This window comes from Echiichthys vipera (assembly GCF_963691815.1).
Source record: "Echiichthys vipera genome assembly, chromosome: 8".
Lineage (NCBI taxonomy): Eukaryota > Metazoa > Chordata > Actinopteri > Perciformes > Trachinidae > Echiichthys > Echiichthys vipera.
The window spans coordinates 14,767,831-14,795,281 of NC_139833.1; the positions used below are offsets into that span (position 1 = coordinate 14,767,831).

General features: G+C 43.5%; 1 protein-coding gene across 2 annotated transcripts in view; it reads right to left on the bottom strand.

The window, feature by feature from the left end:
* The window catches only part of nr4a3 (nuclear receptor subfamily 4, group A, member 3), a 21,149-nt gene extending 1,334 nt beyond the window's left edge, over positions 1-19,815 (bottom strand). Inside the window, exons 1-8 of one of the 2 annotated variants that reach the window (XM_083917647.1) lie at positions 19,703-19,815; positions 16,672-16,842; positions 11,695-12,527; positions 6,944-7,073; positions 6,081-6,244; positions 5,766-5,965; positions 2,536-2,714; positions 1-509 (exon numbers count right to left, since the gene is read on the bottom strand). The exon at positions 1-509 is cut by the window's left edge and continues 1,334 nt beyond it. In XM_083917647.1, coding sequence (XP_083773773.1) covers positions 247-509; positions 2,536-2,714; positions 5,766-5,965; positions 6,081-6,244; positions 6,944-7,073; positions 11,695-12,525 — 1,767 coding nt within the window. In that variant the 5' untranslated portion in view covers positions 12,526-12,527; positions 16,672-16,842; positions 19,703-19,815 and the 3' untranslated portion in view covers positions 1-246. Of the gene's footprint in view, positions 510-2,535; positions 2,715-5,765; positions 5,966-6,080; positions 6,245-6,943; positions 7,074-11,694; positions 12,528-15,692; positions 15,775-16,671; positions 16,843-19,702 lie in introns of those variants that run through there. The other variant, XM_083917648.1, reaches the window with a different exon arrangement.
* Positions 19,816-27,451: the final 7,636 nt, after the last annotated feature.

Below are 27,451 nucleotides of genomic sequence, written 5' to 3' on the forward strand. Positions count from 1 at the left end.
TGAGTAATGTCTTTTATACTGGTGAAAAGCATTTAGCAGGTTGTCCATTTTGAGTGAAATGCGTTCTTGATTGGTTGTCCTGTTGAGTGGAAAGCATTTGATTGGCTCTCTGCACTGCATCAGTTAGAGGGGAGTGAGTCTCTCCCTGGATGCGTGTGCGTGCTCCTGGAGGGGGTGGGGGGTTGGGGAGCAGGGGCCTCAACAGGATGTGGGTTTTTTTTCCCCCTGTGTGGTCAGCCTGGGCCGTCAGTAGGGCAGAGTGTCCAGGAATCTGTCGATCAACGGAGGGGGCTGTACGAGATCCTCCAGCTTCAGGTAGAAGATTCGTTGAAGGCCCTGGGTCCTCTGGGAACGGAGCTCTGCCCTTAAACCCAGAATACGACTCAGAGGGGGCACAGCCTTAGACGAGGAGGAAGAAAGGCTGCAACCCAGGTGGTCTCTGAGACAACAAATCACTTTATTCTGCAGCTCCTCAACACGCTTTGAGTCCTTCAATCCTGGGACTTGCTCTGCGGATGGACAGACAGACAGAGACGTTAAGAAAATCATACATTAAAATGTCAAAAATAACATCAGCAAAAAAAGCCCAAATACAAATACACATACATCAGAGCTCATTCAGCTGACAAAGCATTTGCTATATCTTCGTTTATATTGAATTCCACCTCATTAGCTTGTATGGCTAATGTTCTTAACAGGCCTTAACTTGTCTCACTCACTACAGATCAATACAAAGTCTAACCTAATAAGAGCCCTGTATACTCACTCACACACACACACACACACACACACACACACACACACACACACACACACACACACACACACACACACACACACACACACACACACACACACACACACACACACACACACACACACACACTATATATACAAACATTTGCGCAGACTCACACAGGCACACAAATTGTCCCTGCAATTTAAGCTATTGACAGAAACAAAAGTACTCAACAATTAGCTGATTGTTCAGCCCTGTGAGCAGCCAAATGAAATTAGAAACACACACACACACACTGCTGCCCATAGCAACTCCTGTGGCACCCGTACCAGGCTTAATGTGACACTAACTCATTCTGCAGAGAACAGGGTGTCCAACACACACACACACACACACACACACACACACACACACGCACACACACACACACACACACACACACACACAGACACGCACAGACAGACACACACACACACACACACACACACACAGCCGGTCTGCAGGGAGGCTGTCACCAAGACCAGTCTCACTTTGAGGTATCCATTATCTGAAGCTTATTTATTGTTTGTTTATGTGACTCTTTTGTTTGTTCTGTGTTTGCAACCGCAGAGTCACTACAGCCCTCCTTTTCACCGTAGCTTTTAGACCTCTCACACACTCCCGCTTCCCTCTCTCTCCGCTCTCGCTATCCCTTCTTTCTCTATGTGAGCGAGTTCCCGGGGAGGGATCGATGACTGCCTTTCTGCACAGGCCACTCTGAAGCGTTCGATCGCCCGGTGGCTCTGGCGGCTCTGTCGTGGCAGTGTGCTGTGTGCTTTGCCGAGGTGGCAGAGCGCCACTGAGAACAGCGCAGACGCCATTCCAGAGCTGTGCTCCACGGTGGGCTGGTCGATCAGGCACAGAGTTAAGTGCTCCCCTAGAGAGTGAGGATGGGGTTGGAGGGCTTAGACGGAGGAAGAGGAGGTGGAGGAAGAGGAGGAGGGGGTAGGGGCAGTGTGAGGTAAAGAAGCTGAGGATAGAAGAGAGGGCTGTTTTACCCCTTACAAATTTATATACAGTATCTGACTCTGGTGTGAAGGTGTAATGATTTTAATGTATGCGTTTTAAATGGCACCATGCGGAGTAGCATTCTAAAATGTTTTGTATTTTGGGATAACAATAAAGACTTTCAATTCTATTCTATTCTGAAAAAATGAAATGTGAACACTTAAATGCAGGAGTGTCCTCTGTCATCTTGGGCTACATTTGCAATCCACTATTTCTAATGCATTTCTAATGTGCTTTTACCGACCACTAAATTATTGTCTCTTCTGTTTTGTCTCTAACGTATGGTCACGGAGAAAGACTGTGTCTCTCTCTCTCTCTCCATTTTTCACACATGCACACTGATTAGAGGGCCAGGTGTGTGGCAGGTGCAGCAGGTGCTCTCGGGTATCAGGTTCTTGTGTCAGGCCGAGATGTGTGAGAACAAGCGTGCACATGTGTCGTTGAGCGTATGTGTGACGTTAGCGGACATATCCACCTGATCACTGTCACATTGAATCCCCTGCAGCCAAAGCTCCGGACAAAGGAAAGAAGCTGTGTGTGTGTGTGTTTGTATCTGTATATTCAGGCACAGGAGGCTTGTGTGATTGACAGCGCTTGTTGGTGTAAAGTGGAGAGAGGGCAGCCAGCTTTGAAAACAGGCTGCTATTTTTGACAATGTCATATATACTGTTTCTTTTTATTTTCTCCTGATGGAGATTTTAAGATTTGAGAACCGATGTCAATGGCTTTGTTTTTGTTTTTATTTTTACCTGTGAGCAGTACAAGGGCGGCCAGACAGGCGAAGGCATTGGCGTCCAGGTTTAGGCTCTGGAGATGGGTGGATAAGTCCCGGATGGAGTCCAGCCATTCGCCGAACCCGCGAAGGCACTGGAACCTGTGCAGCACCAAGCCGTTGCAGAACACTAGTTTATCCTCTGACAGCATCGACCTGACACACAGAGAGGGGAAAAACGTGAAGGTGAAAACTCCAGTTAGATCTCTCCCCCCAATGAAACGCTACATTTTCCCCCATGTATTGTAAATATGGCTTGTGATACTGGGGCAAGGAAACAATTACAATTAAAACAATGAGAAAACCTGGCAGTATGCGCACTCACACATAAATGGGACACACATCAAACACAGGCATGCAGCTGATTAAGGTTGTGTTTTCCAAATTACAGCATTTTAAAACATTCCTGTGTTTCCTTCTGGCAGGGTGGGGTGAGGGGTTAGGGCAAAGAGCTGTTCTATGTGTGTGTGTGTGTGTGTGTGTGTGTGTGTGTGTGTGTGTGTGTGTGTGTGTGTGTGTGTGTGTGTGTGTGTGTGTGTGTGTGTGTGTGTGTGTGTCTATTTAGAGATAGGTAAACGGTTATGGCTTTAATGTGCACGGGCTGTGGTGTGCAGTGGAAACACAGAGCCTTAATGAGGAAATGAAAAGGCTTCTCAGATGTATTTAAGCATCAGTTACTCACGACACACAACATCCCAAGAAAGAGAGGAGGGGGGGATGTGGGGAAAAAGGGGGGAAATAGGGGAAGCCTCAAATTACACCACGCACTAACATTGGTTTAGCAGTTATAAGGAGAAGATGAATTACCTTGTATGTCTAATTATCCTTACTGCAGTTTAAAAGAGGTACTCCACCCACTCTCAGCAGAAACACACGCACACAGATGCTCCTGCACATCAGCAGATGTGTCAGTCATACAGAGTGAAAAATACCTTTCCATTCTTATGCACACAAACACAAAAGCGATCAGAACTAGCTGAGAGAAGTAGGAGCAGAGGGAGGACTTGAAATAAGAGGCAGGGATGGATGTAGAGCGTGAAAGGATGGAAGAGGATCATCACCTGTTGCTTACGAAGGAGACTGAATTCATTGTGACTTGACTTCTTATATAGTTTTTTGTGGTTGCAGTATCTTGGCCCTCGGAACTTAAATTCCCCTTTCAATGGCTGCATCATTATCTTTAATATGAACATTTTGGATTTCTTTTTTATATATATTTAACACATTTCCATCAAATGAAGCATAAAATAATTTCTAAAACAGGTTTTGCATTTGTGAAAAATGCATTTAAAAGGAAGAATTGATGGATAGATGCAACAAGTTGGAGTAGATTTGATCTTCTGCTATAAAAGAAAGGCTGAGACTTTTCCTTTTAAAAACAGAAAAGCAACATATTAAGTATCAAACTTTGGAATACAATAGAATATAAAGCCAGTTCACTATAAATGTACGTGAGGCTTGGTCTGATTGAGTAAATGCTCCTCTGGTACACCGAGCTACTACTAAAGTATCATATGTATTATTATGTATCAATATCAGCATCAGTGTCAATGATTCAGTACTATTATACCCACGTCTGATAGAAGCACATGAGCAAAACTACACAGACAGACTGGCAGACAAGCAGCCAGGCAGATGCTTGCACACACACACACACACACACACACACACACACACACACACACACACACACACACACACACACACACACACACACACACAGCTGGATGTCGGCCACAAATTCCACTCACTCCTGACTACACTGTCACCACGGTAATCAACCAATAACCACAGAAACTGTTTGGTAACGGGGTGCTTACAGCAATGCCGGTCTAGAAGAGCAGAGCAAATTTACTCTTCACACACTGTGCACACAAGCACACACACACACACACACACACACACACACACACACACACACACACACACACACACACACACACACACACACACACACACACACACGCACACACACACGCACGTACACAAACTCACAATCATACAGACATACGCTTGCATGGGGGTCTGCAAGGCTTGAGTTCAAAAGAGGGTCAATGCAGGGCTGCGTAAACAAAAGATGGGAGCGTGGACTGCATCCTTTGCTCTCACGGAAGACGAACAAAAGTAAGACAGTGCTCCGGTTGTGTGCGTTTTTCTCTGTGCCGTGGGAGTTTGGCTGATGGGAAGATGAGCAGTGTGTGTATGTGTGTGTATGTGTGTGTGTGTGTGTGTGTGTGTGTGTGTTTGATAGAGGCCCCTATGAGTCCACCGTTTAGCCTGAGTCAGAGTCCTAGCCTGATCCCCCTCCTGCTGGGACTGTGATGCCACCACCCTTTCTCTACCCACCCTGCACCTGGACCTTCACTGGGCGGAGGAGAGAGAGAGTTGGGATTCTACATCATCAGTGTGCGTGAGTGTGTGTGAGTAAGTGTGCTTGTGTGTGTGACTGTGTTGGTTTTCTGCCCTAGACGACAGCGCAGACAAAGGGATGAGCTTGTAGCCCAACCCCCGTCCTACCCATAAATTTAACCAGCCACATGCCTTACAAGAGCAGACCGGTAACCCGGGGCAATTCTGAAGCAAAGATGGGCAAAGGCAGTCATAATGGCACCACAGGTATCCACGAGTGAGACGCACACATACTGTCATACGCACACAAACTGACGCATGAGAAAAACGATTCACCCTTTTTTTTTTTCAGTCAGCTGAATTGAATATGCATTTCCTTCCATAACAGCCCTTTTCAGTTTCTCAGCTGACTAGCTTTTAGATGGAATTGATCTTGTCAATTCACAGTTCACAATGTTAGCACAGTTTTAGCCTGCAGAACACACACAGAGCTCTCTGTGCGTCAGATATCAGACGAGCGGAGCGGAATTCTGTGGGTGTAGCTGCTGTCATAGCTACAGACTCCATTCATAATTTGGTTCATATGGCGATTACTCAGCTCCACTCCTCCTACTCTGGATACACCGACACAGCAGCACACACAGCTTTGCCAGCACAGTTACACGCTGTACTGTAATGGTAAAGGATATGAACTGCCTGTTGTCCCTATGCCAAGTTATATAAAGTTTCTGAGAAAGTTGTAGGTGTGTATTTGAAACCTTGTGGAAGAAGTTTTAGACGTACAGTTATGGATGGAGACGTACGTGAAATGAAATGTGCTAATGTCTTCCATCTGATTTTTGTTCAATCTATTCTTACCTGTGAGCTAATCGCAGGACAAACAGCTCCAGGAAGGCAGAGTCTATGAGCAGGTTCTGATCGTCGCGCTGAAGCTCAGAGAACCCGGGCACCCGCTCAGCCCAGCATCGTGTGGTCTCCATCGAGATGGTGAGCAGTCTGTAGAAGAGTTGGATGTGCTCGGCATCTGAGGAGGAGGAGGGAGGGTCGGCAGCACTGAACTGTAGAGAGAGACAGACAGAGGTGAACAACTGGATAAATAAACTCCAAAACTGGACATGTTTCTCACTGAACGCATGCACTAAAAAAAAAGAAGACGATGGGTGTTGGGGGTACCTGGCTGTAGTCGAGGTCACGGGGCGCACAGTGGGAATAAGCCCTGAGCAGAGCGGAGAGCAAACTGAGGGGAGGAGAAGGAGGAGATGCTTCTGTCTGCAGGGGGCTCTTTGGTTTCGAAGGCAGACGGCCTCTGCGCCCCTTCAAGCTATCAGTACGAACCACTGAGAAAAAGAGACAGAGAGTTAGACAAGAGGCAATAAAGAACAGTTTGTTCGTTGAAATAAGGTAATATTTACGCATAATAACTTCTATTTTCTTACTGATAAGGCTTGTTAACAATATTTCATAGCGGCAGAATTATGGCTGAGCTCTCCAATCTTCCTATAATCCCTACACAGGATACCACTAGCCAGCAGATGGCAGTGGAGCTGTTCTATGCACATGTGTTTTGGGATAGAGAAGTGTGTGTGTTTGTGTGCGAGTATGTTAAGTGTGAGAATGTGGGTATGTGTGTGTGAAACAGGTGAGAAACCTCAGGAAAATGAGAGCAGAGTGCCACGCTACACATCAGCAAAACATCTCTGCTATGCAACAATAGCCGGCTATATGTGATGTGACGACACAAGTGGAGAGAAAAGCGTGAGAATGTTTGGGGAGGAAGTTCACCTGTGTGTTAAAGTCATCCGGTGACAGGTACTAATTGGTACTATGTATTTTCTGCTTTGTTCTTCCATCACAGAGTGGACAAGTTAAAACTGGGTGGATGTGTGTGATGCTGCCACAGGCCAGGTCATTACCGGTGTATTAAACGCCTGATTGCAGAGACAAACTTTATCATCATGGGCTTAAGGTCAGATTTCTGCTGCACCAACGTGTTAAAAAGGTGGGTATCAGGTGTGTGGTCACTTCGTTCCCCTTACCTTCCTTCACCATGCCGACACTCAGACACTTCTGAAAGCGACAATACTGGCATCGGTTGCGTCTCCTCTTGTCCACAGGACAGTTCTTACTGGCCAGACACACGTACTTGGCGTTTTTCTGCACGGTGCGCTGTGGGGAGAAGAAGCAAGCATTCCGATAATCAGCCTCCAAACACAATCAGCCACCTAATATTTGATTTGTTTAATGCAATTTCTGTTTTTTTTTCCTTCCCCATCAAAGAACGAAAGCAGAAGCTCGCAGGTCAGATTTTAATTACGCGCTGAAAGGCGGCGTTGACATCAGAATAATTAGATAAAATTAATTTTCCAACAAGCCTCGCCTGCAGGAGGGACAATTTTATTAGCGCCGGAGCTGACAATGGGGGGGACCGAGCGCGCGGCGTGCTGAGGCGGGTCCCGCGAGACGGGGGTGGGGGTGGGGGTGGGGGGTGGGGGGGGGGGGCGTAAGAGCTGCGTGATCAGATTGTATGTGAAGCTCGCGGGTCAGCTCGTGGCACCTCCGGGGCCTCGCGCATCTCGCCTCTCTCAATGGGCCCCGCGGGAGCTGTTTTCTCCTCGGCTGGCTCGCGCGATTATTACTGACCTTATTAAAACGAAATCTGAAACGGGCCACGTGGGTGCCGGGTGCGCTCCCCGCGTGGATGAAAGACAATAATAACAGAACATATCCCGTGCGCGCGCGATCCAACTGGCCAATCCCGTGCGTTTAGGGCTGAAGTTGAAGTCTCAATGTGGAATAAGTGCAATAATGGCTCAATTGGAGAAGAATTAAGGTATTTTCACAGTTATGCACTGACTACAGCTTCTTCATATTCTAGAGCAGTGTGACAATACAGGATACGCATATTTAAAGTATGTACTAAGGTCAATAATCTTAGTATAAACAATCCACAGACCTATACTATCAAACTCGGTGAAGCCTCGGCTCGTTGCCAATCTCTACAGGATTAAAACTCTTGGGTAAGCCTTTGCCGGAGGTGCATGTTACAACGATTACAGTTGCAAAAGAAAGTGTACAGTTACACTTTAATGACTGTCATTTGCAAAGTGTTTACATTAATAGTCATGCTGTGATTCCACTCGGACAAGACGAGCGCCAGAACAAACTGTAAATTAAGGAAACGGAACCCACGGAAAGTGTCGCAGCTTCTCCTCTTCTTTAACGCCTCTAAAACACATCAAAACAAATAAATCCAATTAGGCACCCCTCGCGCCACACATGTCCGCGCCCCCGGGAGACCAATAACACACCAATTATTCCATATGCTCCGACGCGAGTGCGGAACTGGCGCGTAATGGGCGCCAGCGCCGGATGAGAGCCGTTGCCATGGTACCGCAGATCGCTCTGAATGTCTTCCTCTCATCCCTTCAATGGTCAGTGACCCGTGCGCGCGGGGATAAGTTAGTTATGGTCATTAATGTGGTTGAGGGAAAGTAACGTTTAGTAGGAGTCCGAAATAAACATGAAGCTGCATGAGAGGCTGGATGACACACAAAGCCTCAACATGCCAACATCGACACCTTTACAACTCTGCACCAAGGCCAACACTAACTTTAAATACATTCTCAGTCTTTTATGTACATGTCCAACAGAAAAATTCAATGAGCATGCTAGAGTTCAACTTTTTTATGTGCAGTGATACTTTGAGGTTTGGATTTCAGGGTAACGTTGATTCTGTTTTCTTCATCTTTTTCAATAGGAGCTTTTGTGTTTTTTTTTCTCTCCCTGCTACACACTGTGAGTTCAGGTGAAAGTGGTGTCAGCTGAGTTGACCCTGGTGGTTGGTTGAGAGGGATGTTCTTCCCTCAGTGACCCCAGGGCTTTGTTTATGAGATAGCTGCTTCTAATAAAAGCCACAGTTTGAAATGATCAATTAAGGTTCTGATAAATTAAGCTTCCAGGAGCTTGTCAGTCTCCTGTCTTTCTCCACTGCTCTCTGTATGTATGTATGTGTGTGTGTGTGTGTGTGTGTGTGTGGTTGGGGCTCTTGTGACTTTGATTTCTAATAAGCAGCGTGGGGCATGGCTGGCGTCTCAGCAGAGACACTACATATCAGAGTTTATAATCTATAACTATAGTCTTTGATAGTGAGATTAAATTATCTCAATATGGTTAGCAAATCTTTAGATCCCTCTTGTGCTCTGTACCGTTGCGTACCTATTTAGGCCAGAGTGTGCGTGTATGAGTAGGTGTGTGAGAGCACAGAGTTTATTCTTGTTTAACCAGTCTAATCTGTCTTGTAATTCACCCCGATATAAGTGGCTGGATTTCACTACGAGGACATGAAATTACTAACATTGTCTTTGTATCAGAAACTGAAATTTGAGAGTGGCAGTACTGTTTGTGTCATTGTGTGGGCAAGGACTTAATTAAAGTGAAAAAAAAACGTTCAGTTACACGCAGACAGTCAGAGTTGAGGAATGAGTTATAGGAACCTAAAAGCACATCCACCAATACACACATGCTTACAGCTGTAGGTGTTGTGTGGGCTGGATGGAGGCATGCAGAGGCAGATTCTTGACATGTAACATGTGCTATTACCCTTGGCTTAAATTAAAAGCCTTCAGGGACTCTGTTCCCCCTTCTCCTCCCTTTGTCTCTTCTACCCCTCTTCCCTGCTTCTTAATCACTCTCTCTCTCTCCCTCTCTCTCCCTCTCTCTCTCGCTCTCTCTCTCTCTCTCTCTCTCTCTCTCTCTCCCTCTCTCTCCCTCTCTCTCTCTCTCTCTCTTTTTATTGAAAAAAACCTAACTTTTATTATCTGATTCGAAGTGCACCTACACATAAATATGTTGTATGTCGGTCTGTGCGTAGGTGTTTTTCTGGTTTCATTTCCTCAAAGAACGAAATGTTGCTTATATATCATATGTGCATTTAAGGGATAGTTTTGTGCATTTTACCATTTCTTCTTTCACCACTAATGATCCAACTTTAACTGGCATGGTGTGCAAGCACTGACCGTGTATTTTGACTGAGGCCCAGCACAACTACATTAAGGACAGTAGGTGCATAAAAACAGGTCAGTTTTTAATGGTACTTCTTTGTTTCTAGCATAATGTTTGAATTATACTAACAGCTGAGATATAGATTTTTAATTTAAAAACATTCTAAATCTGAATAGATTCACTAACTTAATGGAAACCAATGAATGGACTAAATTATTCTGCCAAAATAATAAACACAGGACAAAACTAACTATCTAGCTGAAATTAATTCACGGTCAAAACGTGCCTCAAATTGCACTAATGAAATAACAACAATTTATAGCAAGCCTCTATGGTTTAATGTGTAATAGCCATTCAGGGATAATTAAACACAATCAGGAAAAAATATTTTCAGGGGGACAATAAAACCATCAAGATAATGGAGGTAATGTGCCTGAATAATATGAATATGAAAAGTGAGTGAAAGGCCTGGTTCACTTTCTGTTGTTGCATCCTGGATTCAGGGTGAAAAACATGTTCATGCTACTGTATGAATATGCTCTCGGTGCGTATGCTGTCTGTGCATGGTTGGTTGCATCTGCATGTGTGTAAAGTAAACATAGTGAGGTTTGACAGGGTGTGTGGCTGCTGAGCGCTGCAGCAAACAGACAGCCCGCGGCCTGCTGCCACCAGACGCTGCTGTCATTAATTACTAAATAAAAACAAATTGTGAAACTAATTGAAAAGAAGGATAATTCATTTCCACCTACCAGAGGCATTATTCAATTACCTCTGTGTTTGCACCCTCATTCTTGCTGTCTCTTAATTTCACTATCTTGTCCCATGCGACCAATAGAATGCTTAACAAGTGTGCCAGAAAATGCTATAATTCAAAAACTGTGCAAATGAATGTGTCCCCAGTGTCGCTGGGTACAATGAGCGTATTGTACCACACGGACGAGTCAGAGAAGTTTGTTGTTATGTCTATCGTGATTTATGACTAAAAAAGGTCTCTTGGTGATGTTAAAATTATGAGGTGTGTGTGAGCATGTGTGTGGTAACAGTTGATGTGAGACAGCGAGCTGAGGAGTGTTTGAATCATTTTACGTACCGAATCTCAAACTGACTCATAATATCATTCTTAGTTTCTTGTTTTTTTTGTTTTCAGAATTGAGGTCAATTTCGTAGCCGCAGATTTACAGATTTAAAGGAGGATTCCCTCTTCCACTGGACTCTTATTTCTGAAATGTGTTTTGAGGACAAGCAACACAATCACACACACACACACACACACACACACACACACACACACACACACACACACACACACACACACACACACACACAAACACACAAGGTGCCCACTTGGTTGCTGGGAAAGACGACCCCTGTGGGTGTGTTGTGCTTTCATGATGACTTTAAAGACGATTTAGAGAGTGTGGAGACGGGTACAGAGTGGGAGCGAAGCAAATGCAAGACAATTATTTGTTGGAAATCAAAAATGTCAGTCAGTTTGCAGCTACACTTCACAGACAGGCCTACTGGAAAACATTTTTAGGTTAAGTTATGAATGTGAGTGTTTGCATCTGGTCGCAGAAGGCACAGAGGTCAGGAACAAGAGTAGTGGTTAGGAATATGAAGAAGAAAATATAGAGGTAGAGTTACTCCATAAATGGACAGAGGCACTGTGGTAGTTTTAAGCTTTCATGATGGGTCGAAAGTAAAACTAAAAGCTTGAAACTGCAATAAAGCCTCTTTTTTTTCAAGTAACATTTGATGTGACTTATTTGCTTTGAGGAGTTATTACCTTGAAGAATCCCTTGCAGCCCTCACAAGTGCGTACGCCGTAGTGCTGGCAGGCCGCATTGTCCCCACACACTGCACAGGTGCCCTCTCCTTGGGGGCCACGCTGGGGAGGCGATGGCAGGCTGTCTCCTAGTAAGGGGCCACATGGCCCAATAGCCAGGGAGCGAAAGGCGAGACTGCTGCCCCCGGCCCCACGGTGCAGCTGGTACATGGGCTGCTCCAGGGGTGGACAGTGAGGATGGGAGACCGATGAGGAGGATGAGGAGGAAGAGGAGGAGGTGCGAACTAGTCCTCCGCCCAGACTCTCGTAACCCCCCACGCTGCCGCCACTGTGGGGCGGCGAGTGCTGGTAGAAGTGTGGAAAGCGGGGCGACTTGAGGGGGCCTGTCTCAAGGGTGGAGCCCAGGGAGTGTGGGTGTGACGGAGGGGCCAGTGGGTGCTCCTCCCACAGGAAGGAGGTGCCGGGCTGGGGCGGCAGGGATGGGGTGGTCGGGGTGGAGGGGGGAGACTGTTTAAAGTACATGGTGGAGGAGGACATGGCCTCCAGTGGCGGAGCAGTCGGGTAGCTGTCCTCCTCCTTTTTGATGGGCCTATGCGTAGGCATCTGGTAGAGGCAGGAGGACTTGGGCTCGTAGCTTCCTTCCACAAAGACGTTGAAGCTGGGGAGGGAGGTGGTGGCAGCGGCAGAGATGTCACCACCACCCAGGTCCAACTTGGTGTAGTCAGGGGTCATGAGGTCAGAGCTGTAGCTGTCGCCCTGGTAACTGAACGACTGGCCAGAATAGGCTGAGCCTGGAGGGACTGGCCCATACTGAGCCTGCACACAGGGCATGTCTGCCAGGGAGAAAGAGCACACACGTAGGTTAGAGCTGCGTGGCACATCAGGCCACATGTATCCAAAAAAGGTTTTATTCACAAAGCAATTGTACGGTGTTAGTAGAGCTGTACGGCACACAATCATTAGTAGTTAGGATTAGTCAACCACTAATTTAAACAGAATAGCAGGACTCCAAGAAGAGGCAGATTTTCCACAGAAGCATATTACAGGAACAACCCTTCAGTTAATCTACAGGATGAAGGCGGACTCCGCTGGAGGCACATGCACACGAGGGTAAACAGGGTCAACAATTAAACAGTGCATGACTAAAAAATTCTGCACAGCTCTATTGGAACAGACAGTTTTTTTCAGCCCTTGAGGTGTCAGAGATTTCGCAACGTTATAAAAGTTTTCTGAATGCACCTTTTAAGGAATATAAAAATCTTTCCATTTACTCAATTTCCTGCTTTTTAGCACTTCAGTGAATAGGGCAGAAACACTTGGAGCACGCACACACAACCCCAGACGCTGCTGATTCTCCCACTGTTAGTTCAGTTACAGAAGCTGCAGGTCATCAGTGCGCAATTCTGAGTTGCAGTAAACAGTTAAAGCAAAAATCAAATCCAAATGCTGAAGTATCTGTGACCAGTGTGTGTGTGTGTGTGTGTGCGTGTGTGCAGGATTTGCGTTGCATGTGTGTGTGTGGGTGTATACTCTGGTGAGTCAGATGGCAAAGCAGATGAGATGAACATTAAATAATAATGGAACCCCATGGTGGTGCTGGATGCTTTCTGCACAACCCACACACAAGTGCACACACTCACACACACACTTACAAAGACACACACGCACGCACACACACACACACACAAACACACACACACAAACACAGACACACACAGATATTTCCTCTAACTGCCACAGACGCCAGTCGGTATGTCTTGAGTTTTCCCCCTTGATTTAATTCTGTCACAGCAGCAGGCCATCACCTCATCATCTGTGTGTGTGTGTGGACTATTATGGTCTTGTCTTATCAAACCCCTTACGTAATACACTCCACCTGCGTTTACGTGCGTGCCCTGCATGCACGCGCGTGTCCGTGCAGGCTAATCAGCCATGAGTGTCAGCGCAGCCAGGGCTTTGTGGTGTTTGCTCGTCGCTCCTGAGCAGGGAACTGTCAACACAGCGCTGCTCCCATTGACGCCCAGCATGCGCGCGCTCTGCCGTAATCGCCCCTGTTCCTCGCGCGTCATGTTTGTCTAGTCAAATACGGGACATATCAGGACCTGCTGTTGTAAAAGCACTCACAAAATACCACCATCCAAACGGACGCACTCAGGGTCGTTCAGGGAGGCACGGACTGTTTCCTGTATTGTAAGTTTAAGCGGTTCCATCCTTTTTCAACAAAATAAAAGTTCTGTAACTCCATAAATCTCCCTCTCTCTATATTTATATGCATAATAACGTCTACTAATAGGCTAATAAAAATGTGAAATAGTGAATAGTTTGCGGTCATACATGCCTAATAGCGTCATGGCGGAAGCAGCCTGAGTGACACGTTAATTCTAGCTGCTCTAACACAGTTAAGTGATACCGGAGGGGCAGCATGCATTTTGGCTGTGGGGGCTCGAATAAAAAAAGGATGAGTCAAAGCGTTTAATTAAAGAAGAAAAAAAAAAACATGAGGGACACTCATCTACATTACTTGATTTACTTATGTATTATTTTCTCTTTTTAATATTTTTGTTTGTCTTTGACTGGGTGATTTTTTTTTTTATATCAAAGAGACAACAGGTCAAAAGAGAACTGACCTCTCACACACACCTGATGGGAACATTTCTAATAATCCTATGGATTTGTAAAAGAATCCCCGCCTAGAACCACAATCTTTCTTCAAGGTGAACTACAAATTATTTTCTCAAAATAAACCATTTAATGTACCATGCACAACACACGGAGTCAAATGGACAGTATATGCCTCAATGGGAATATTGAGCTGTAAGCTTTCTTACATTTTTTTTAAATTTGAGGATATGAGTCAAGCTGTGGGCCTACGTGTGCTTGACGTCATCAAGTTTTTTTTCATCTTCTACTAGTGACCAGCTCTTCAACCCACGTGGAAAAACACACATGCAGCATTTTGGGCGTCATGGGGCCTTCCTGGGCTATAACCAATGTACTTTTGCAACTGATTAAAAGCAATAGAGGAAGAGGAGAAAAAAAAAAAAACTGAGCGGAGAGCACAGCGGTGAACTTTGTAGCTCTCTCTATTGTGTCAGTAGGTCAAGCCTCAGAACAGTATTGGGCAGTAGTGTGCACACACCCGTAATATACATTATCAACAGGTATGTGCACACAAGTACTTTATAATACAATATGTTGACAAGCCTGAGAAGAGATGAAAGACAAAAAGAAATGTTGTTGCTGAGAAATGTCGTAAAACAAATATAATACCTGACAGCTGACAGTTACTTGTGTGGACAGTGATGTTTGTCTGTGTGTCAGGTGAGGAAAGATGCTTTTGATGAGTTGTTTTTTCATACACACATAAAAGCACACACACACACACATAGATATTTTCATCACTAATGATGTTCAAGATGTCAACACGAAGCTGTATACGCTCATTCTGCCAATAACATGCACCCTTATCCTAAGGAGAACCTGTAAAACCACTTTTGTCTGCAAACGTCTCATCCTCTTTGGTGCTTTACATTTGGCAGTGTGCCTTTCCTTCACTCAGTAACACACACACACACACAGACACACACACACACACACACACACACACACACACACACACACACACACACACACACACACACACACACACACACACACACACGCTCACAAGCATGCCCCGTGTCACACACACTCAGCAGCACGAATAGAATTGTATCTCAGCATCTTTATATTTATGCCAATGAAGCAAACCTGGAGGAAACCTTCTACACTCCAACACCACCATCGGATTGACTTTATTACACTTGCATGCAAAAAGGTGTGTGTGTGTGCGTGTGTGAGTGAGAGTGTGTGTGTGTGTGTGTGTGTGTGTGTGTGTGTGTGTGTGTGTGTGTGTGTGTGTGTGTGTGTGTGTGTATGAAAGCAAGAGGGCAGACAACCAAAGCAGAGTCAGACACAGGTGGTGCAGCATAGGGAGGCGAAGCGAAACAGTCTCTAACCTCGAGATGTGCATTTCAACTGGACAAACTGCAGCTGTTCCAATAACTGAGCGCGCTTGTTCATTGTCAGAATGCCATAGATCTAACAAATAAAAACATGAAGGTTCAAACATAAATACAAAAACACAGAATTGTCAGTGAATTATGAGAAAAAATTGCTTGAATTCAGTGGCCTCACACAACGAGTGGTTTTCATAGCCTACACACTCACACACACTCACACACGAAGCACAGAGACCCAAATACACCCTGACTAAATATCTATTTAATTCTATTATTTGAAGGTGTTATCATCTGTTAAATGTAGACATATGCAATTATGGGATGAGGTTGAATTTGACAGGTTCGGAATAAAATAATAAATTAAAAATATATATAACTGAAACAATGAAAAACAATATAGCCTTCATTTTCCCTGTTTTAGTCACGAGGGCTTTGAAGACCTTGTTGACTCATTAGGAGGATCGATGTCTATGACCTATTTGATTCGCCCACAGCTTCTGGATTGAGGTGTGCCTGGTCTCAGAACAGAAGTCTCTTATTTCTGGCTGTTTGTCTAATGATTGAAATGTCAACTCAGTCCGCACTTGCCAGCCGTATAGCACAAACACTCTGAAACAACGGGCACACGAGCTGAAACTCTCGCGCACAAAGAAAAGAGCACCAGCATGTCCCTAAAACTTTATGATCTGCAACTTAATTTAAATAAGAGTGTACAGAAGCTAAAGTATGACCTGTTACCTACGTTAAATTCTGATTTATCCTCTAGGTTGACAGTGGACTTTTCGTGGACTGTTGTGCATTTTTCCCTATATGAAACATGAGCAAACACCTCAATCACAATGGGTGCGCAAAAATAGACCAGTGCCACAACGATTGCTCTTACTACAAAAGAACCAATTGAGAGAAGAGAGCAAGTGAAGAAAGAAAGTAAGAAAGACCCGATGAAATGAAAAAAGGAAGAGCTGGGGGTCTGTACCTGGTGAAAGAGCTTCGCGCTGAATGGTGCTGAGTGTCCGGGATTGAGGGGTGGCGTGGCTGCGGCCGGGACAGGGCTCCTGGAGCGAGGAGGACTCGGCAGGCTTCGCAAAGGAAGTGTCCGATCGCCGGGGCTCCGAGCTCGGCTGGGCACGCTCTTCCGAACCTGTGTCTGGAGGAGAGATGTCTGGGTTACAGCCAGTGATGAGGCGGCGGGATGAAAGGTAGGTACTGTCATCTCCACTCAGGGATCATCACATAAGGTAGTAATAAAAAAAACAAAAAAACTGAATCACACTTAGAGGTACACAAAAATGGATGTTTTGCTATTTCCCCCCCAATAAGCACTGCCTTCCCTAACTTCATTTAGCAGATTTATTCCAGGAGGTTGAAATTTAACAACATTCACACCACCTTCAAAACATTTGAACCCGGAGAAAAGTTGATACAGATAATAAGCAACAATTTGATTTGGAACTGAAACGAGATTATTCAATTATTTGCGAAAATCTAATGTGGCAGATGAAGCCAATAAATTCGGATGAAAAGAGGCAGAAAGATGAAAGGACATGCAAAACTGTGCGCACCTCAGAGCAAGATTCCAGTCGCCGAAAAGGTACAAATCATTGCAAATTTCCATGCATAGTAAAAGCACACGTAAAAATTAAACATAGAACAGTTTTAGCATTAAAGATGCGACCGAATCCATGCATATACTATTATGAACCACAACTGAGGACTTTTAGCTAATTTCAAGACTTACACTTACGTGGGCGACAAGTTTCATTCTAAGCTGTGCTCCGTTATTATTATAATTTATAAAAGGCAAATTGAACCAGGCTAAAAAAAACTGCACACAACTCATACAAATACAGACCTACAACAGTGACAACTTTTATAAAAGTAGTCTGAGCCAGTGCCTCCAAGCCATCGCTTTTCTTGCCTCTGATCACCACCGTATTCGCCTGCTCAGGGTTCATCCAGAGGGAGAGAGAAATCTAGAAATGTGAGAGTCGGACCTGAAACCAAACCAGCGGACTCCTGTGCGCCGTGCGCCTCCAACTCCCTCACTGCAGCAGGGCGCGCTACGGCTGCGGGATTTCAAAGCCCGGAGCGCCCCCTTTCTGTCACACGCCCTTACATACACACACTTTCGCTCTCTGACACACACACAAACCAAACTAGAATACGGTCAAGTCGAGAGACCACTCGATCTCAATACTGTCTGTTGACAAGCCACAGCCCCCATAACCGACTCTCAGGGCTACAGGCACCTGCAGCCTCCAGTCATCTCTTATCTTTGTGTCAACAGATCAGACTCGTCCAGATGGTGTTAGGTAGAGCAGACACTTTTACCAAACTCTTACAGACAAATTCTGAGAAGAATCATTGAACTATTTTGACTCACTTATACTGATGCCTCACATAGTATATGTCGAAATAAAGAAAAAAAGGAGTAAAAAAGTCAGTCTGTATGGGTCCAATACTTATTTGATTATGGTTGATTTGGAACAGTTAAGTCATTATTCATTTGAGTGCAGAAAAAAACCTTTACGCCAATAAATCTAGTCGGTTTTGGCAGCAGTAGAAATAAGATAGTCTTTGATACAAACCAAAATAGCGTCATTCTTTCATAAGCGTATGCGATTAAGAGCGTAACTGTGCACAAATGTGCCCTCATCGCAGCCTCTGTGGAGGGTTAAGAGAGTGGAAATAGATGCCATATTATAAAATAACATTTTTTTTTCCTGCTAAGTGAGACATCCAGTTTTTTTTTTCCCTAAATGAGCAAACGGATCCCCTCTCGTTTTCTTCTCAGGCCGAGACGGTCGGTGGGGCTCTGGCCCTGCGCGCACCGGTAACCAAGAGAACGACATGAGAGCTGTAAAGCACGCGCCCCGGAGCGCCGGTAGCCCCCGGTAGCCCCTCGCACCACTAACCCCGGACAGCGCGAGGTTTTTCCAGCAAACAGAGACAGAGAAAGGAGAGGACAGAGAAATATGCGAGTACTGTAAATCAGCTCTGAGGGGAGGCTGTCAGAAGACCCTGCGTGCGCGGCTGTGTGCGTGCGTAAACCTGAGTGTGTGTGAAAGAAAGAGAGAAAGAAAGAAAGAAAGAAAGAAAGAAAGAAAGAAAGGTGAACAACAGTAAGTTATACTCAAGAACCTTAACTCAGCTGTGGTGGTTTCTTATCACACACAGATAGTCCTAAACCTCGGCGGCAGCTGCTTGAGAACATAGTGCCTATGTCGCCATCAGATGTTTCTAGGAAATACTTCACAGAGGGCTTCAATAATGTGATGTGGCGTGTGGGGTGTTTTTCCTGCGATCAGTGGGAGGAGAGCCCGTGTCCTCACAGAGACAGTAGACAGTGAAACATCAGAGATTTGCGATTGACCACCAGACAACAGCTGTGACTGTTAAAAACACGTATCCCCTTTTTTGTAGAGACTGTAAAACTGGGGCTAAGGATTTATACTGTAAAACTCCCGGCTTATCATTGACATTGTATATAAACACAAACACACCCATATCCCAAAAGACACCATGCAAATCACTCATTGACAGCACAACTCCCCCCAAAAAAATCCACCACGATGAGGCAAAACAAGCAAAAACAACTCCACACATGGCATGAAATCAAAGAGCTTTGACTCTCCTCCTGTCTGAATGTAGGTTAGACTATTCTCCTCATTGTGTGAGTGAGAGAGCGGCATCTAATTTCCATGACAACCAGAAAGGATATGATACCTTCCCTGGTCAAATTAAATTCAAATCCAGCTTCATTTTTTCGCCCATTTGGACGCGGACGACATGAGCGGCGTGTTGCAGTTTGACGTATCAACAGGTTAGACGCACAAAGTTAGACAGACAGATCGGACACATGATGATATTATAGTTTAAACATGAACAATAAACAGGCATTACATGCATATACATCAATGATTTTGTTCTGTAAGCGTCTGGTAATCTAACAAGCAGCTTACGCGCTAACATCAGATACTCATTCATTCACAATTTAGCCTACTTACTGGTTTGCTGTGGCGGTTCCGTCTTTACATGTGGCAATAACCTCGCATGAAGTAGTCCATCCAGAATAATCACCAAGAGTCGAAATAATGGAGAGAAAATATAGTAGGCTACCCTATGTATTTATATTAAAAAAACAACCTCTTAAGACTGTTGAGAATCAGGATGCATCGGCGACAAAAAGTTTCTTCTTCTTACTTTTTTCCAAAGTACATAAAGTAGAAAAAAAACATTTAAAAACTCCCGGGTGTTGAAGAAGTGTTGTCTGCGTCTGTCCCCGTTGAGTGAGTCAGTGCTGACGGGTGCTTTGCAAAGTGTGGAGTTGTAACGCGGGTTTGTTTATGTGCGCCGTCTGAGGGGAGAAAGTCAAATAGTGCATTTATGTGAGCTCTGCCTCCACATAGAGCGGCTGGTATGCGCTACGTCAATGTGACGCCATGGGAGAGGTGACGTCACTCAAAGTAGAGCCCTCTCTCTCTCTCTCTCTCTCTCTCTCTGGCACGGCGAGCAGGGCTTATGTGTTTGGCACTGCAGAGGAGAGAGAGAGAGAGAGAGAGAGAGAGAGAGAGAGAGGATCAGAGAGAGCGAGGGAGAGAGACGGTTGGTTTGATGGTTGCAGGGGAGGAAGCAGAGGGGGATCCGGCGGGCGAGCTTGCACCATTCCTGGTGAAACAGTGTGCATCTGTCAGACTCAATCTGTTTTCATTATAATAAAAAAGTAGTTTTAAAGGCTTAAAAAGTACCTACATTTTTAATTTATGTGAAAAACTAATGCTAAAAAAATCATGGTATCAATGAGATGTGGAAGATTTTAAACACTTATCAAATCACAAAAATAAAAGGCTAAAAAAAAGATCTTGTATATTATATAGTAGTGAAAAGTAGTACAAAAGTACAGTATTCTAAAATGTAGGTAGCCTTGGGTATTTTCCATTTTACGCATAAATCCTACTTCTACCTAGTGACAAATTGGCTATTGCACTTTTTACTCCAAATTTCTCAAACAGATATATTTGTTTACGTTGCAGATTCAGATGTATATGCACTAAGACGGTGCATATTTGTTTTAGCATAAAGAGTCATTCTTCTTCTTCTTTTTAATGATCATGCTAATGTTAATAATATTTTTTAAAAAGCACATTCACCTTATTCTTCCTGGGACACATGAGCCTGTGGCGAAATTCAATGTAGATTCTGTGACTTCAGTGTTTTGTTATCTTGTCATAACACATCAGCAGTCAGTGTCAGTGGAAATCAGTGGCACCATCAATTAAATCAACTAACAGGCCTTGAATGACTTCTTTCTTACGGCCTTTAACCTTTAGCTCAAGTTATGATAAGTCTCCCCATCCTAACAACTCATTTAGTTTGCACCATTATCAGGCTTCGAAATGTTATCATACAATAATACAATAATATTATTATAAAACACAAATCAACTTATTTCATCCTTATTCTGTCAAGACATTGACAGAAAAATCCTGGCATTCAGTGGTAAGGAATGTGATTATGTCACACAGCAGAATTATTTATTATTAGTTATTTTATCTACAAAATAAAGGCTCATAATGAAACCATCTCACTTGTTAAAATGGAAGTTTATGTAATTTAAACACATTTTTGTTTATTGTCCCATATCTTTCTATTTCCTAAAAAGTTAAAGCCTTTAAAACGTGGCTAAAATTAATTCCACCCTGTCAAAATTGTGGTTCTGGTATCAGAATAAGTTGTTACTCTCAGGAATCTTAAAATGTGTTAATTATTTAGTTTTTCAGTTTTCTTTGTATTCTTTCTGGGTATAAATATGCTTCCTCTCAACTGTGTAAATAATGAATAGATAAAATAATAAAAATAATTGATAAAAAAATGTGATAGGGCTAATAACTGAAGACAAATATGGTGGAAAGTTAGGAAATACTTTCACCAACCAGATAAGGCACATTTACCACAGGGTATTAGAATAATAATAATAACAATACTAATAATAATATTAATAATAATATTAAGAAGAAAAAAAAGAAGAAGAAGAAGAAGAAGAAGTAGAAGAAGAAGAAGAAGAAGAAGAAGAAGAAGAAGAAGAAGAAGCGTACTCAGCAACCTCAAAATTAAAAAAGTGGCTCCGGAGTCGCCGAGAACAATAATTCGTGACAGCCAATCACGAAGCGCGTTTTTTTCGGTCAACGTCCTAATTCTGACCAATGACGAGCTCCGGGGGGCGGGGGAAGCCCTGACGCACTCAGAGCTCGTGATTGACGCAAGCCTTGTTGCTAAATTTAGCACCTGGCCGGGTGAGATATCCCATTCATTCATACGGGGCGGGCCCGACTATTTTAGCGTTTCGATTGTGATCCAGCCAAGCCAAATATAGTCGTAGACAGGTATTTTTAGCCGTAAAGCGCATCAGCGTTTTTCATCCGGCGCAAAAGCGACACTGGGCGACACAGGTTATAGTTTTGACATGAGCCCCGGCTCCAAAATCAGCACACTCAGTGTTAACTTGATAATAAGTAGAAGGGGATAGTTTTACAGTCAGCTGATGGCCGTCAAAGAGAAACAACTGTACGAGAGTACATCACACGGCTCAAAGCGCCTCTCTCTATCCGGGGACAAGGTTGGAAAAGCGGGGAATAAAAAGACCGTAGACCCGAAGACATAATACCCTTCGCACATAGCTTCAACAGGTTTGTGAATGTGATGGTGGCTTGCAGGCTTTGCACAGCAGCGCTCTTTTCTTCCACACCAGCTGACACAGACTCTCTCTCTCTTTCTCACACACACACACACACACACACACACACACACACACACACACACACACACACACACACCACTGCAAGTTGTAGCATCCAGGGCGAAAAGTTTTATTCTGAAGGCAAAAACAGCCGTGGAAAGGAGAGTGTGCACACTTTACGCATTCATGGTCTAACCCGCCTGTCCCTGGGAAATCCCTCTCCGCTTTACACCTCTAAACTCTCTGACCTGCAGATAACAAAGCCATGCCTTTTATTTGCTCGTGCATGTGCGCATATTAGAGAAAGCCCTGTTTGAACACCAAAACATACGAGGACCCCAAATTGTCCCACTCTTAAGTATGCAGTGAAAAGTGCAGAGGATCCAACATAACTTCCAGTCATGCTGAGTTTGTGACTTTGCTTGAAGAGTGAGTGGTGAATAATGCTGAGGGATGACAGTGCCAGGATGCACCTTTTTCAGCTCAAAATAAAAGGATTGATGGAGTGCATGAATGTGTAATTGAATTGAATTGGAAGGTCTCCCAAATATTTAATATCTAGACTGGATGTGTATTGCACATATCTGTAATTCAATTATTCCTAGTCAAAAATAACACTTCAGAAAGCTAAAACATCATTCTTACTAGTACAAGTAACACAACGTGGCTTTTGCCATTCATGTGTAGGCTATTGGGCTTTGAATTCTAGATATCCACGATTACATTTTAGATATCTAGAATAAATATTCTGGACATCTGTGATGTAATTCTCGTAGGAAAAACTCTATCTACAAATATCTACAATCCGAGTGTTACAAGTCATCATTTTATTTTCAGATATCCCAAATAAAAAAACATTCCAGATATCCATAATGTAATGTTGACTATCATTAAATTATCATTCTGACTTGTAGGCATTATGGATATCTAAGATGTTATTACATATAGGAGTGTGATCAAATTAAATGTTAAAACTTCTTGCATAGGTACAGTAAATGCAGAACGAATGTTACACCTTGCATGGAAAATCCTGGCATCATCACTTCATCACTTCTTTTTTCTTTTCAGCTCTTTGACGTGCTTCTTATCAGCGGTGTGTGTCGTCATATGAGTGCAGTTTTCAATACATCTGATTTAGTTTAGGTTGATTTTGGTGAAACATATGCCGTAGCCAAATATCACTTCTTTATTTCCTGTGATGTTGCTTTAAAACCGGGTCATCCATGGTCAGCCCTTTATAAATGGATCATTGAGTTTTTATAAAAGGGGCTTTTGTTGAGTACCACAGCATATGAAAACTACTCTGGTCCCGTAAGGTAAACTCTTGTAAATGGAAGAAAAAAAAGATAAAGTTAAAAATGAGGTGTTTCAAACTGTTCATTACCTTCTTTGTTTGTCTCTGACAGGGTCTTTATGTTTCACCTGGTCTCTCTCCCGCTCTCTTCCTGGTCAGGGCATCAGCTGCCTTGCCTGTGACTTCACCATGGTGACGTGTAATCCAGATTAACCTGCCCCCTTATTCCGCCAGACATTGGCGTGATTAGAGATTATGACCGTGTTCTTTTAATAGAATTGGACGTGTGGGTAATCAACTGCGTCCACCAGCGTTGCGTGTCAGGTGACTCATTTACACAGACAGACGTACGTGAACACAAGGACTTGTTGTTGTTGTTGCCACCACAGAGGACATTGCTTTGATTTACATGAATTTTCTTTCTTGGAGACTCACCCTATCTTTACCTATAACCAATACGCACACAACCTCAAACCTAACCATAATTTTAACCAGTTATAAGCTTCAATTTCCCCATGGCCATCCTTTCTCTCTATGAAGTTAGTGCCACTGAGAGTTCATCTCTTTTTACCCGAATTCCCTCCTTGTACTGTGGTCAGAGTAGAATCAGATGAACCATATTTCTCCTAAAACTGGGGCTAAAGCCGGGCGGAACAAGGGTTTGCAGTTTTGTTAAAGTTAAGAAATATTAATCTATTTATCAAACACTTTGTCCTCTGTGTTCTCTATATTTGACCTGGCACTGGCATTCATGCAATAGTCCTTTTAACCCACTGCATTTTATCCTCAGGGTTCGTATGGGTGCTGGAAGTCCTTGAAAACACTTTGATTTTAGTGTGGTGTTTTCAAGGTTTGAAAAGTGCTTGGATTTTGAATGAGATGCTTGAAACTGCTTGAAATGTTTGTTATATGGGATGTAGTATATGATATAACACAGGGAACGGAAGATTGACTTATTTGAGAGATTGAAAATAACATTTTCTGACATTTTTGCATGAAAAAGTACTTCTGATGATTAACAGATGATCAAAATAGTTGGTCAGTATATTTCTGTTAATCTATTAGTCAAGTTAGTTTTCATGTTGGTTGTAATAGGACAATAACAGCTAATTTAATGTGATGAACAAGTGCAATAATCAGAATACTGATTACTGAGTATTGTACTGTATACAAATATGTAGTTTACCACGGCTGTAAGGTGCTGGAAAAACATGAAAAATGTACCTGGAAATGCTGGAAAAGCGCTTGAATTTGACTTAGGAAAAAGGAGCCCTGATTCCTCCTCCATGCAGTTTTACAAGGGAACAACATCCACTTGCTGAAGACAAGATCTGTTCTGTCTTCTCTCTGAAATGTGCTTCACATTGTTTTTGCTTTTTTTTTGCAGGGTAAAGTTCACTCTGACTGAGCTCCACGGAAAGTCTGCAATTTGCGCCAAACCGCGAATACATCTCGGATTAATGGTGAGTAATTTTTTGGTATCACTATTTCCTGCCAGACAAATTCAATATTACAGATCAAATAATTTTTTTTTTCTTAACTGTGTCTAAAACGAATTATACGGCAATAAAGAATGTTGCGTGCCGCCTCTGTTAAGGACTGTTTACCCTCTGCAGGCTTGTCAGAGTTGTCAAATTTGTGACTGAGGGAGTTAGGCCTTTTGCATAAACAGCGCTTGTTAGAGCACACCCGTAGTATATACAGTAGTGTGGCATCTTTAGGCCTTTCTGCACAGAGCTGCTGACTATATGGTGGGCTTATTGCACCAGGACACTCTGAACTCTGGCTTATCACAAAACAGAAGTGAAAAGTGATTGTGTCGCTTTGAATGAACTCTATGTCTACAGTCGAGGCAACTGCACTCAGCGCTCTTGTGACACTGGAGAAAGAGGAAAGAAGAGAAAAGAGAAAAACAGAGGAAGGCTTTTATCTTCATGTCACCAAATCTGCTCCAACTGTACGTCAGAGTGCAAGCGAGGACGGCGAGGGGCGGGGCGCGGGGGAGAGGATCGTTGGCGCAATGGCAGGGTGCTCAATGGTAGTATTCTTCCCTTTCTGTGGGGAAGCACGTACACACAGACAACACACGTACACACACACACACAGACACACCAGGGGGATTCCCCCCGGGAGTACCCAAGTGAAGTAATACAACCCATCGCTGCTTATCACACCAGTGCCCAAAGACAGGAGAGAGGAGTGTAGAGAAGTGTTCCATGAGCCACAACACAGGAGGTGTACTGTATATCACTCGGGGATTGTGGGCCATTATGTGATTTTATCATGATGTGTTTTTAAACTCTGTGTGTGTTGACAGAGGAAGAGAAGGGCTATGCGTAGTAGCATGTAATGTTCTGTAGTTTCCCTCGGTTGTATGACAAAAGATTTATAACATCTCTTATTATTACCCTGCGGCTAAATTTAACAGCATGATTAACAGCTCTGTGTAAATTTTGGAAGGTGTGCATGGCAGTGTGAGTAAAACCCAGCACTGAGTTTGTTTTCTCTGTTTGGGATTTATCTGTGTTCTGTTGTGCATGTGTTTATGTATGTGTACAGTTTTACAAGGCCTCCACCATGCATCCATACATTTCTCCTCAAGCATGGAGCATTAACATGATAGTTGAGCTAGCATATTTTGGGGGATGTGTGAGTGGGATAATTTGCACAGTTACAAAGAAATATATCCATGAAGAATGTATGCATTTTTGCTGTCAACATAGACATGGACAGATCATCTAATGTAGGGTCTGTGTTTGATGTGACTGTCTTTACATCGGTTTAGAAATATGATATTATAGACATAACGAAACAGAATGTTTAAGGTATGAATGAGTGCAAAGAGTACTGATATGACTTTACATTTCAGGGCTCAACACTAACTTTAAAAAGTGGTTGCCAGGCATCAGCTTTTGGTAGACAAAACCATGAATACGGTTCCCATTTTTAGTTACCTTGAATTTTGAGTAATTAAGATACCATACAGTTATCCATCAGCTACTTTTCACCCCACACTCAAACAACTTACTTTGCTTCACCATTGTTTCTAAAATAAATGCCTGTGAGCACTCGAGTTAACACACCACCTGCAGTTGTCTGGTTCAGGTTCTGTAACAACATTTAATTATTACAAATGCAACAATTTTAAAAAAATGGTTTTGCTGTTGCACGTTTGCTGTCCCTATTTTTTGTGTTAAAAGTTGCCACATGATCGCCATGATCAAAGGTCAAGAATTTTATATATTCATTCCTGTATTTAACGGAGGCAGCTGACAGTCATTGACTGTCCCAGAGTAAGCTAAACAGCTCAGTTTCATCAGTAGTACCTGGGAAGGCAAATCCACAAAGGTGGTTTCCAATTCCTCAAAATGGTTGCCAATGGCAACCTAGCAACTGTTACTGTTGAGCCCTCTATTTAAGTTTAGAAGTGTAATAGAAACACTGTATTATTATTCTCAGGTATTGTGATATAAAGCTTCTAATCAGTGAAACTGGCTTAACTCCTTGCTAATAACTGTTATTGTGTGTTTGGAAAGTTTGTCTACACCCTTCACGTCTGGGTACGCTGGCAGACAAAACATTATTAGCATTATTCCATTATTAGCCAATCTGCAGTTATGTGACGGGGCAGAACAGTTGTCAGTCGCAGACAGTATTCAACCAAACAGGTAACAGAAGTAGTTCCATGTTAATTGAGACGCTGCAGCAACAGTAGACCAGTAATTA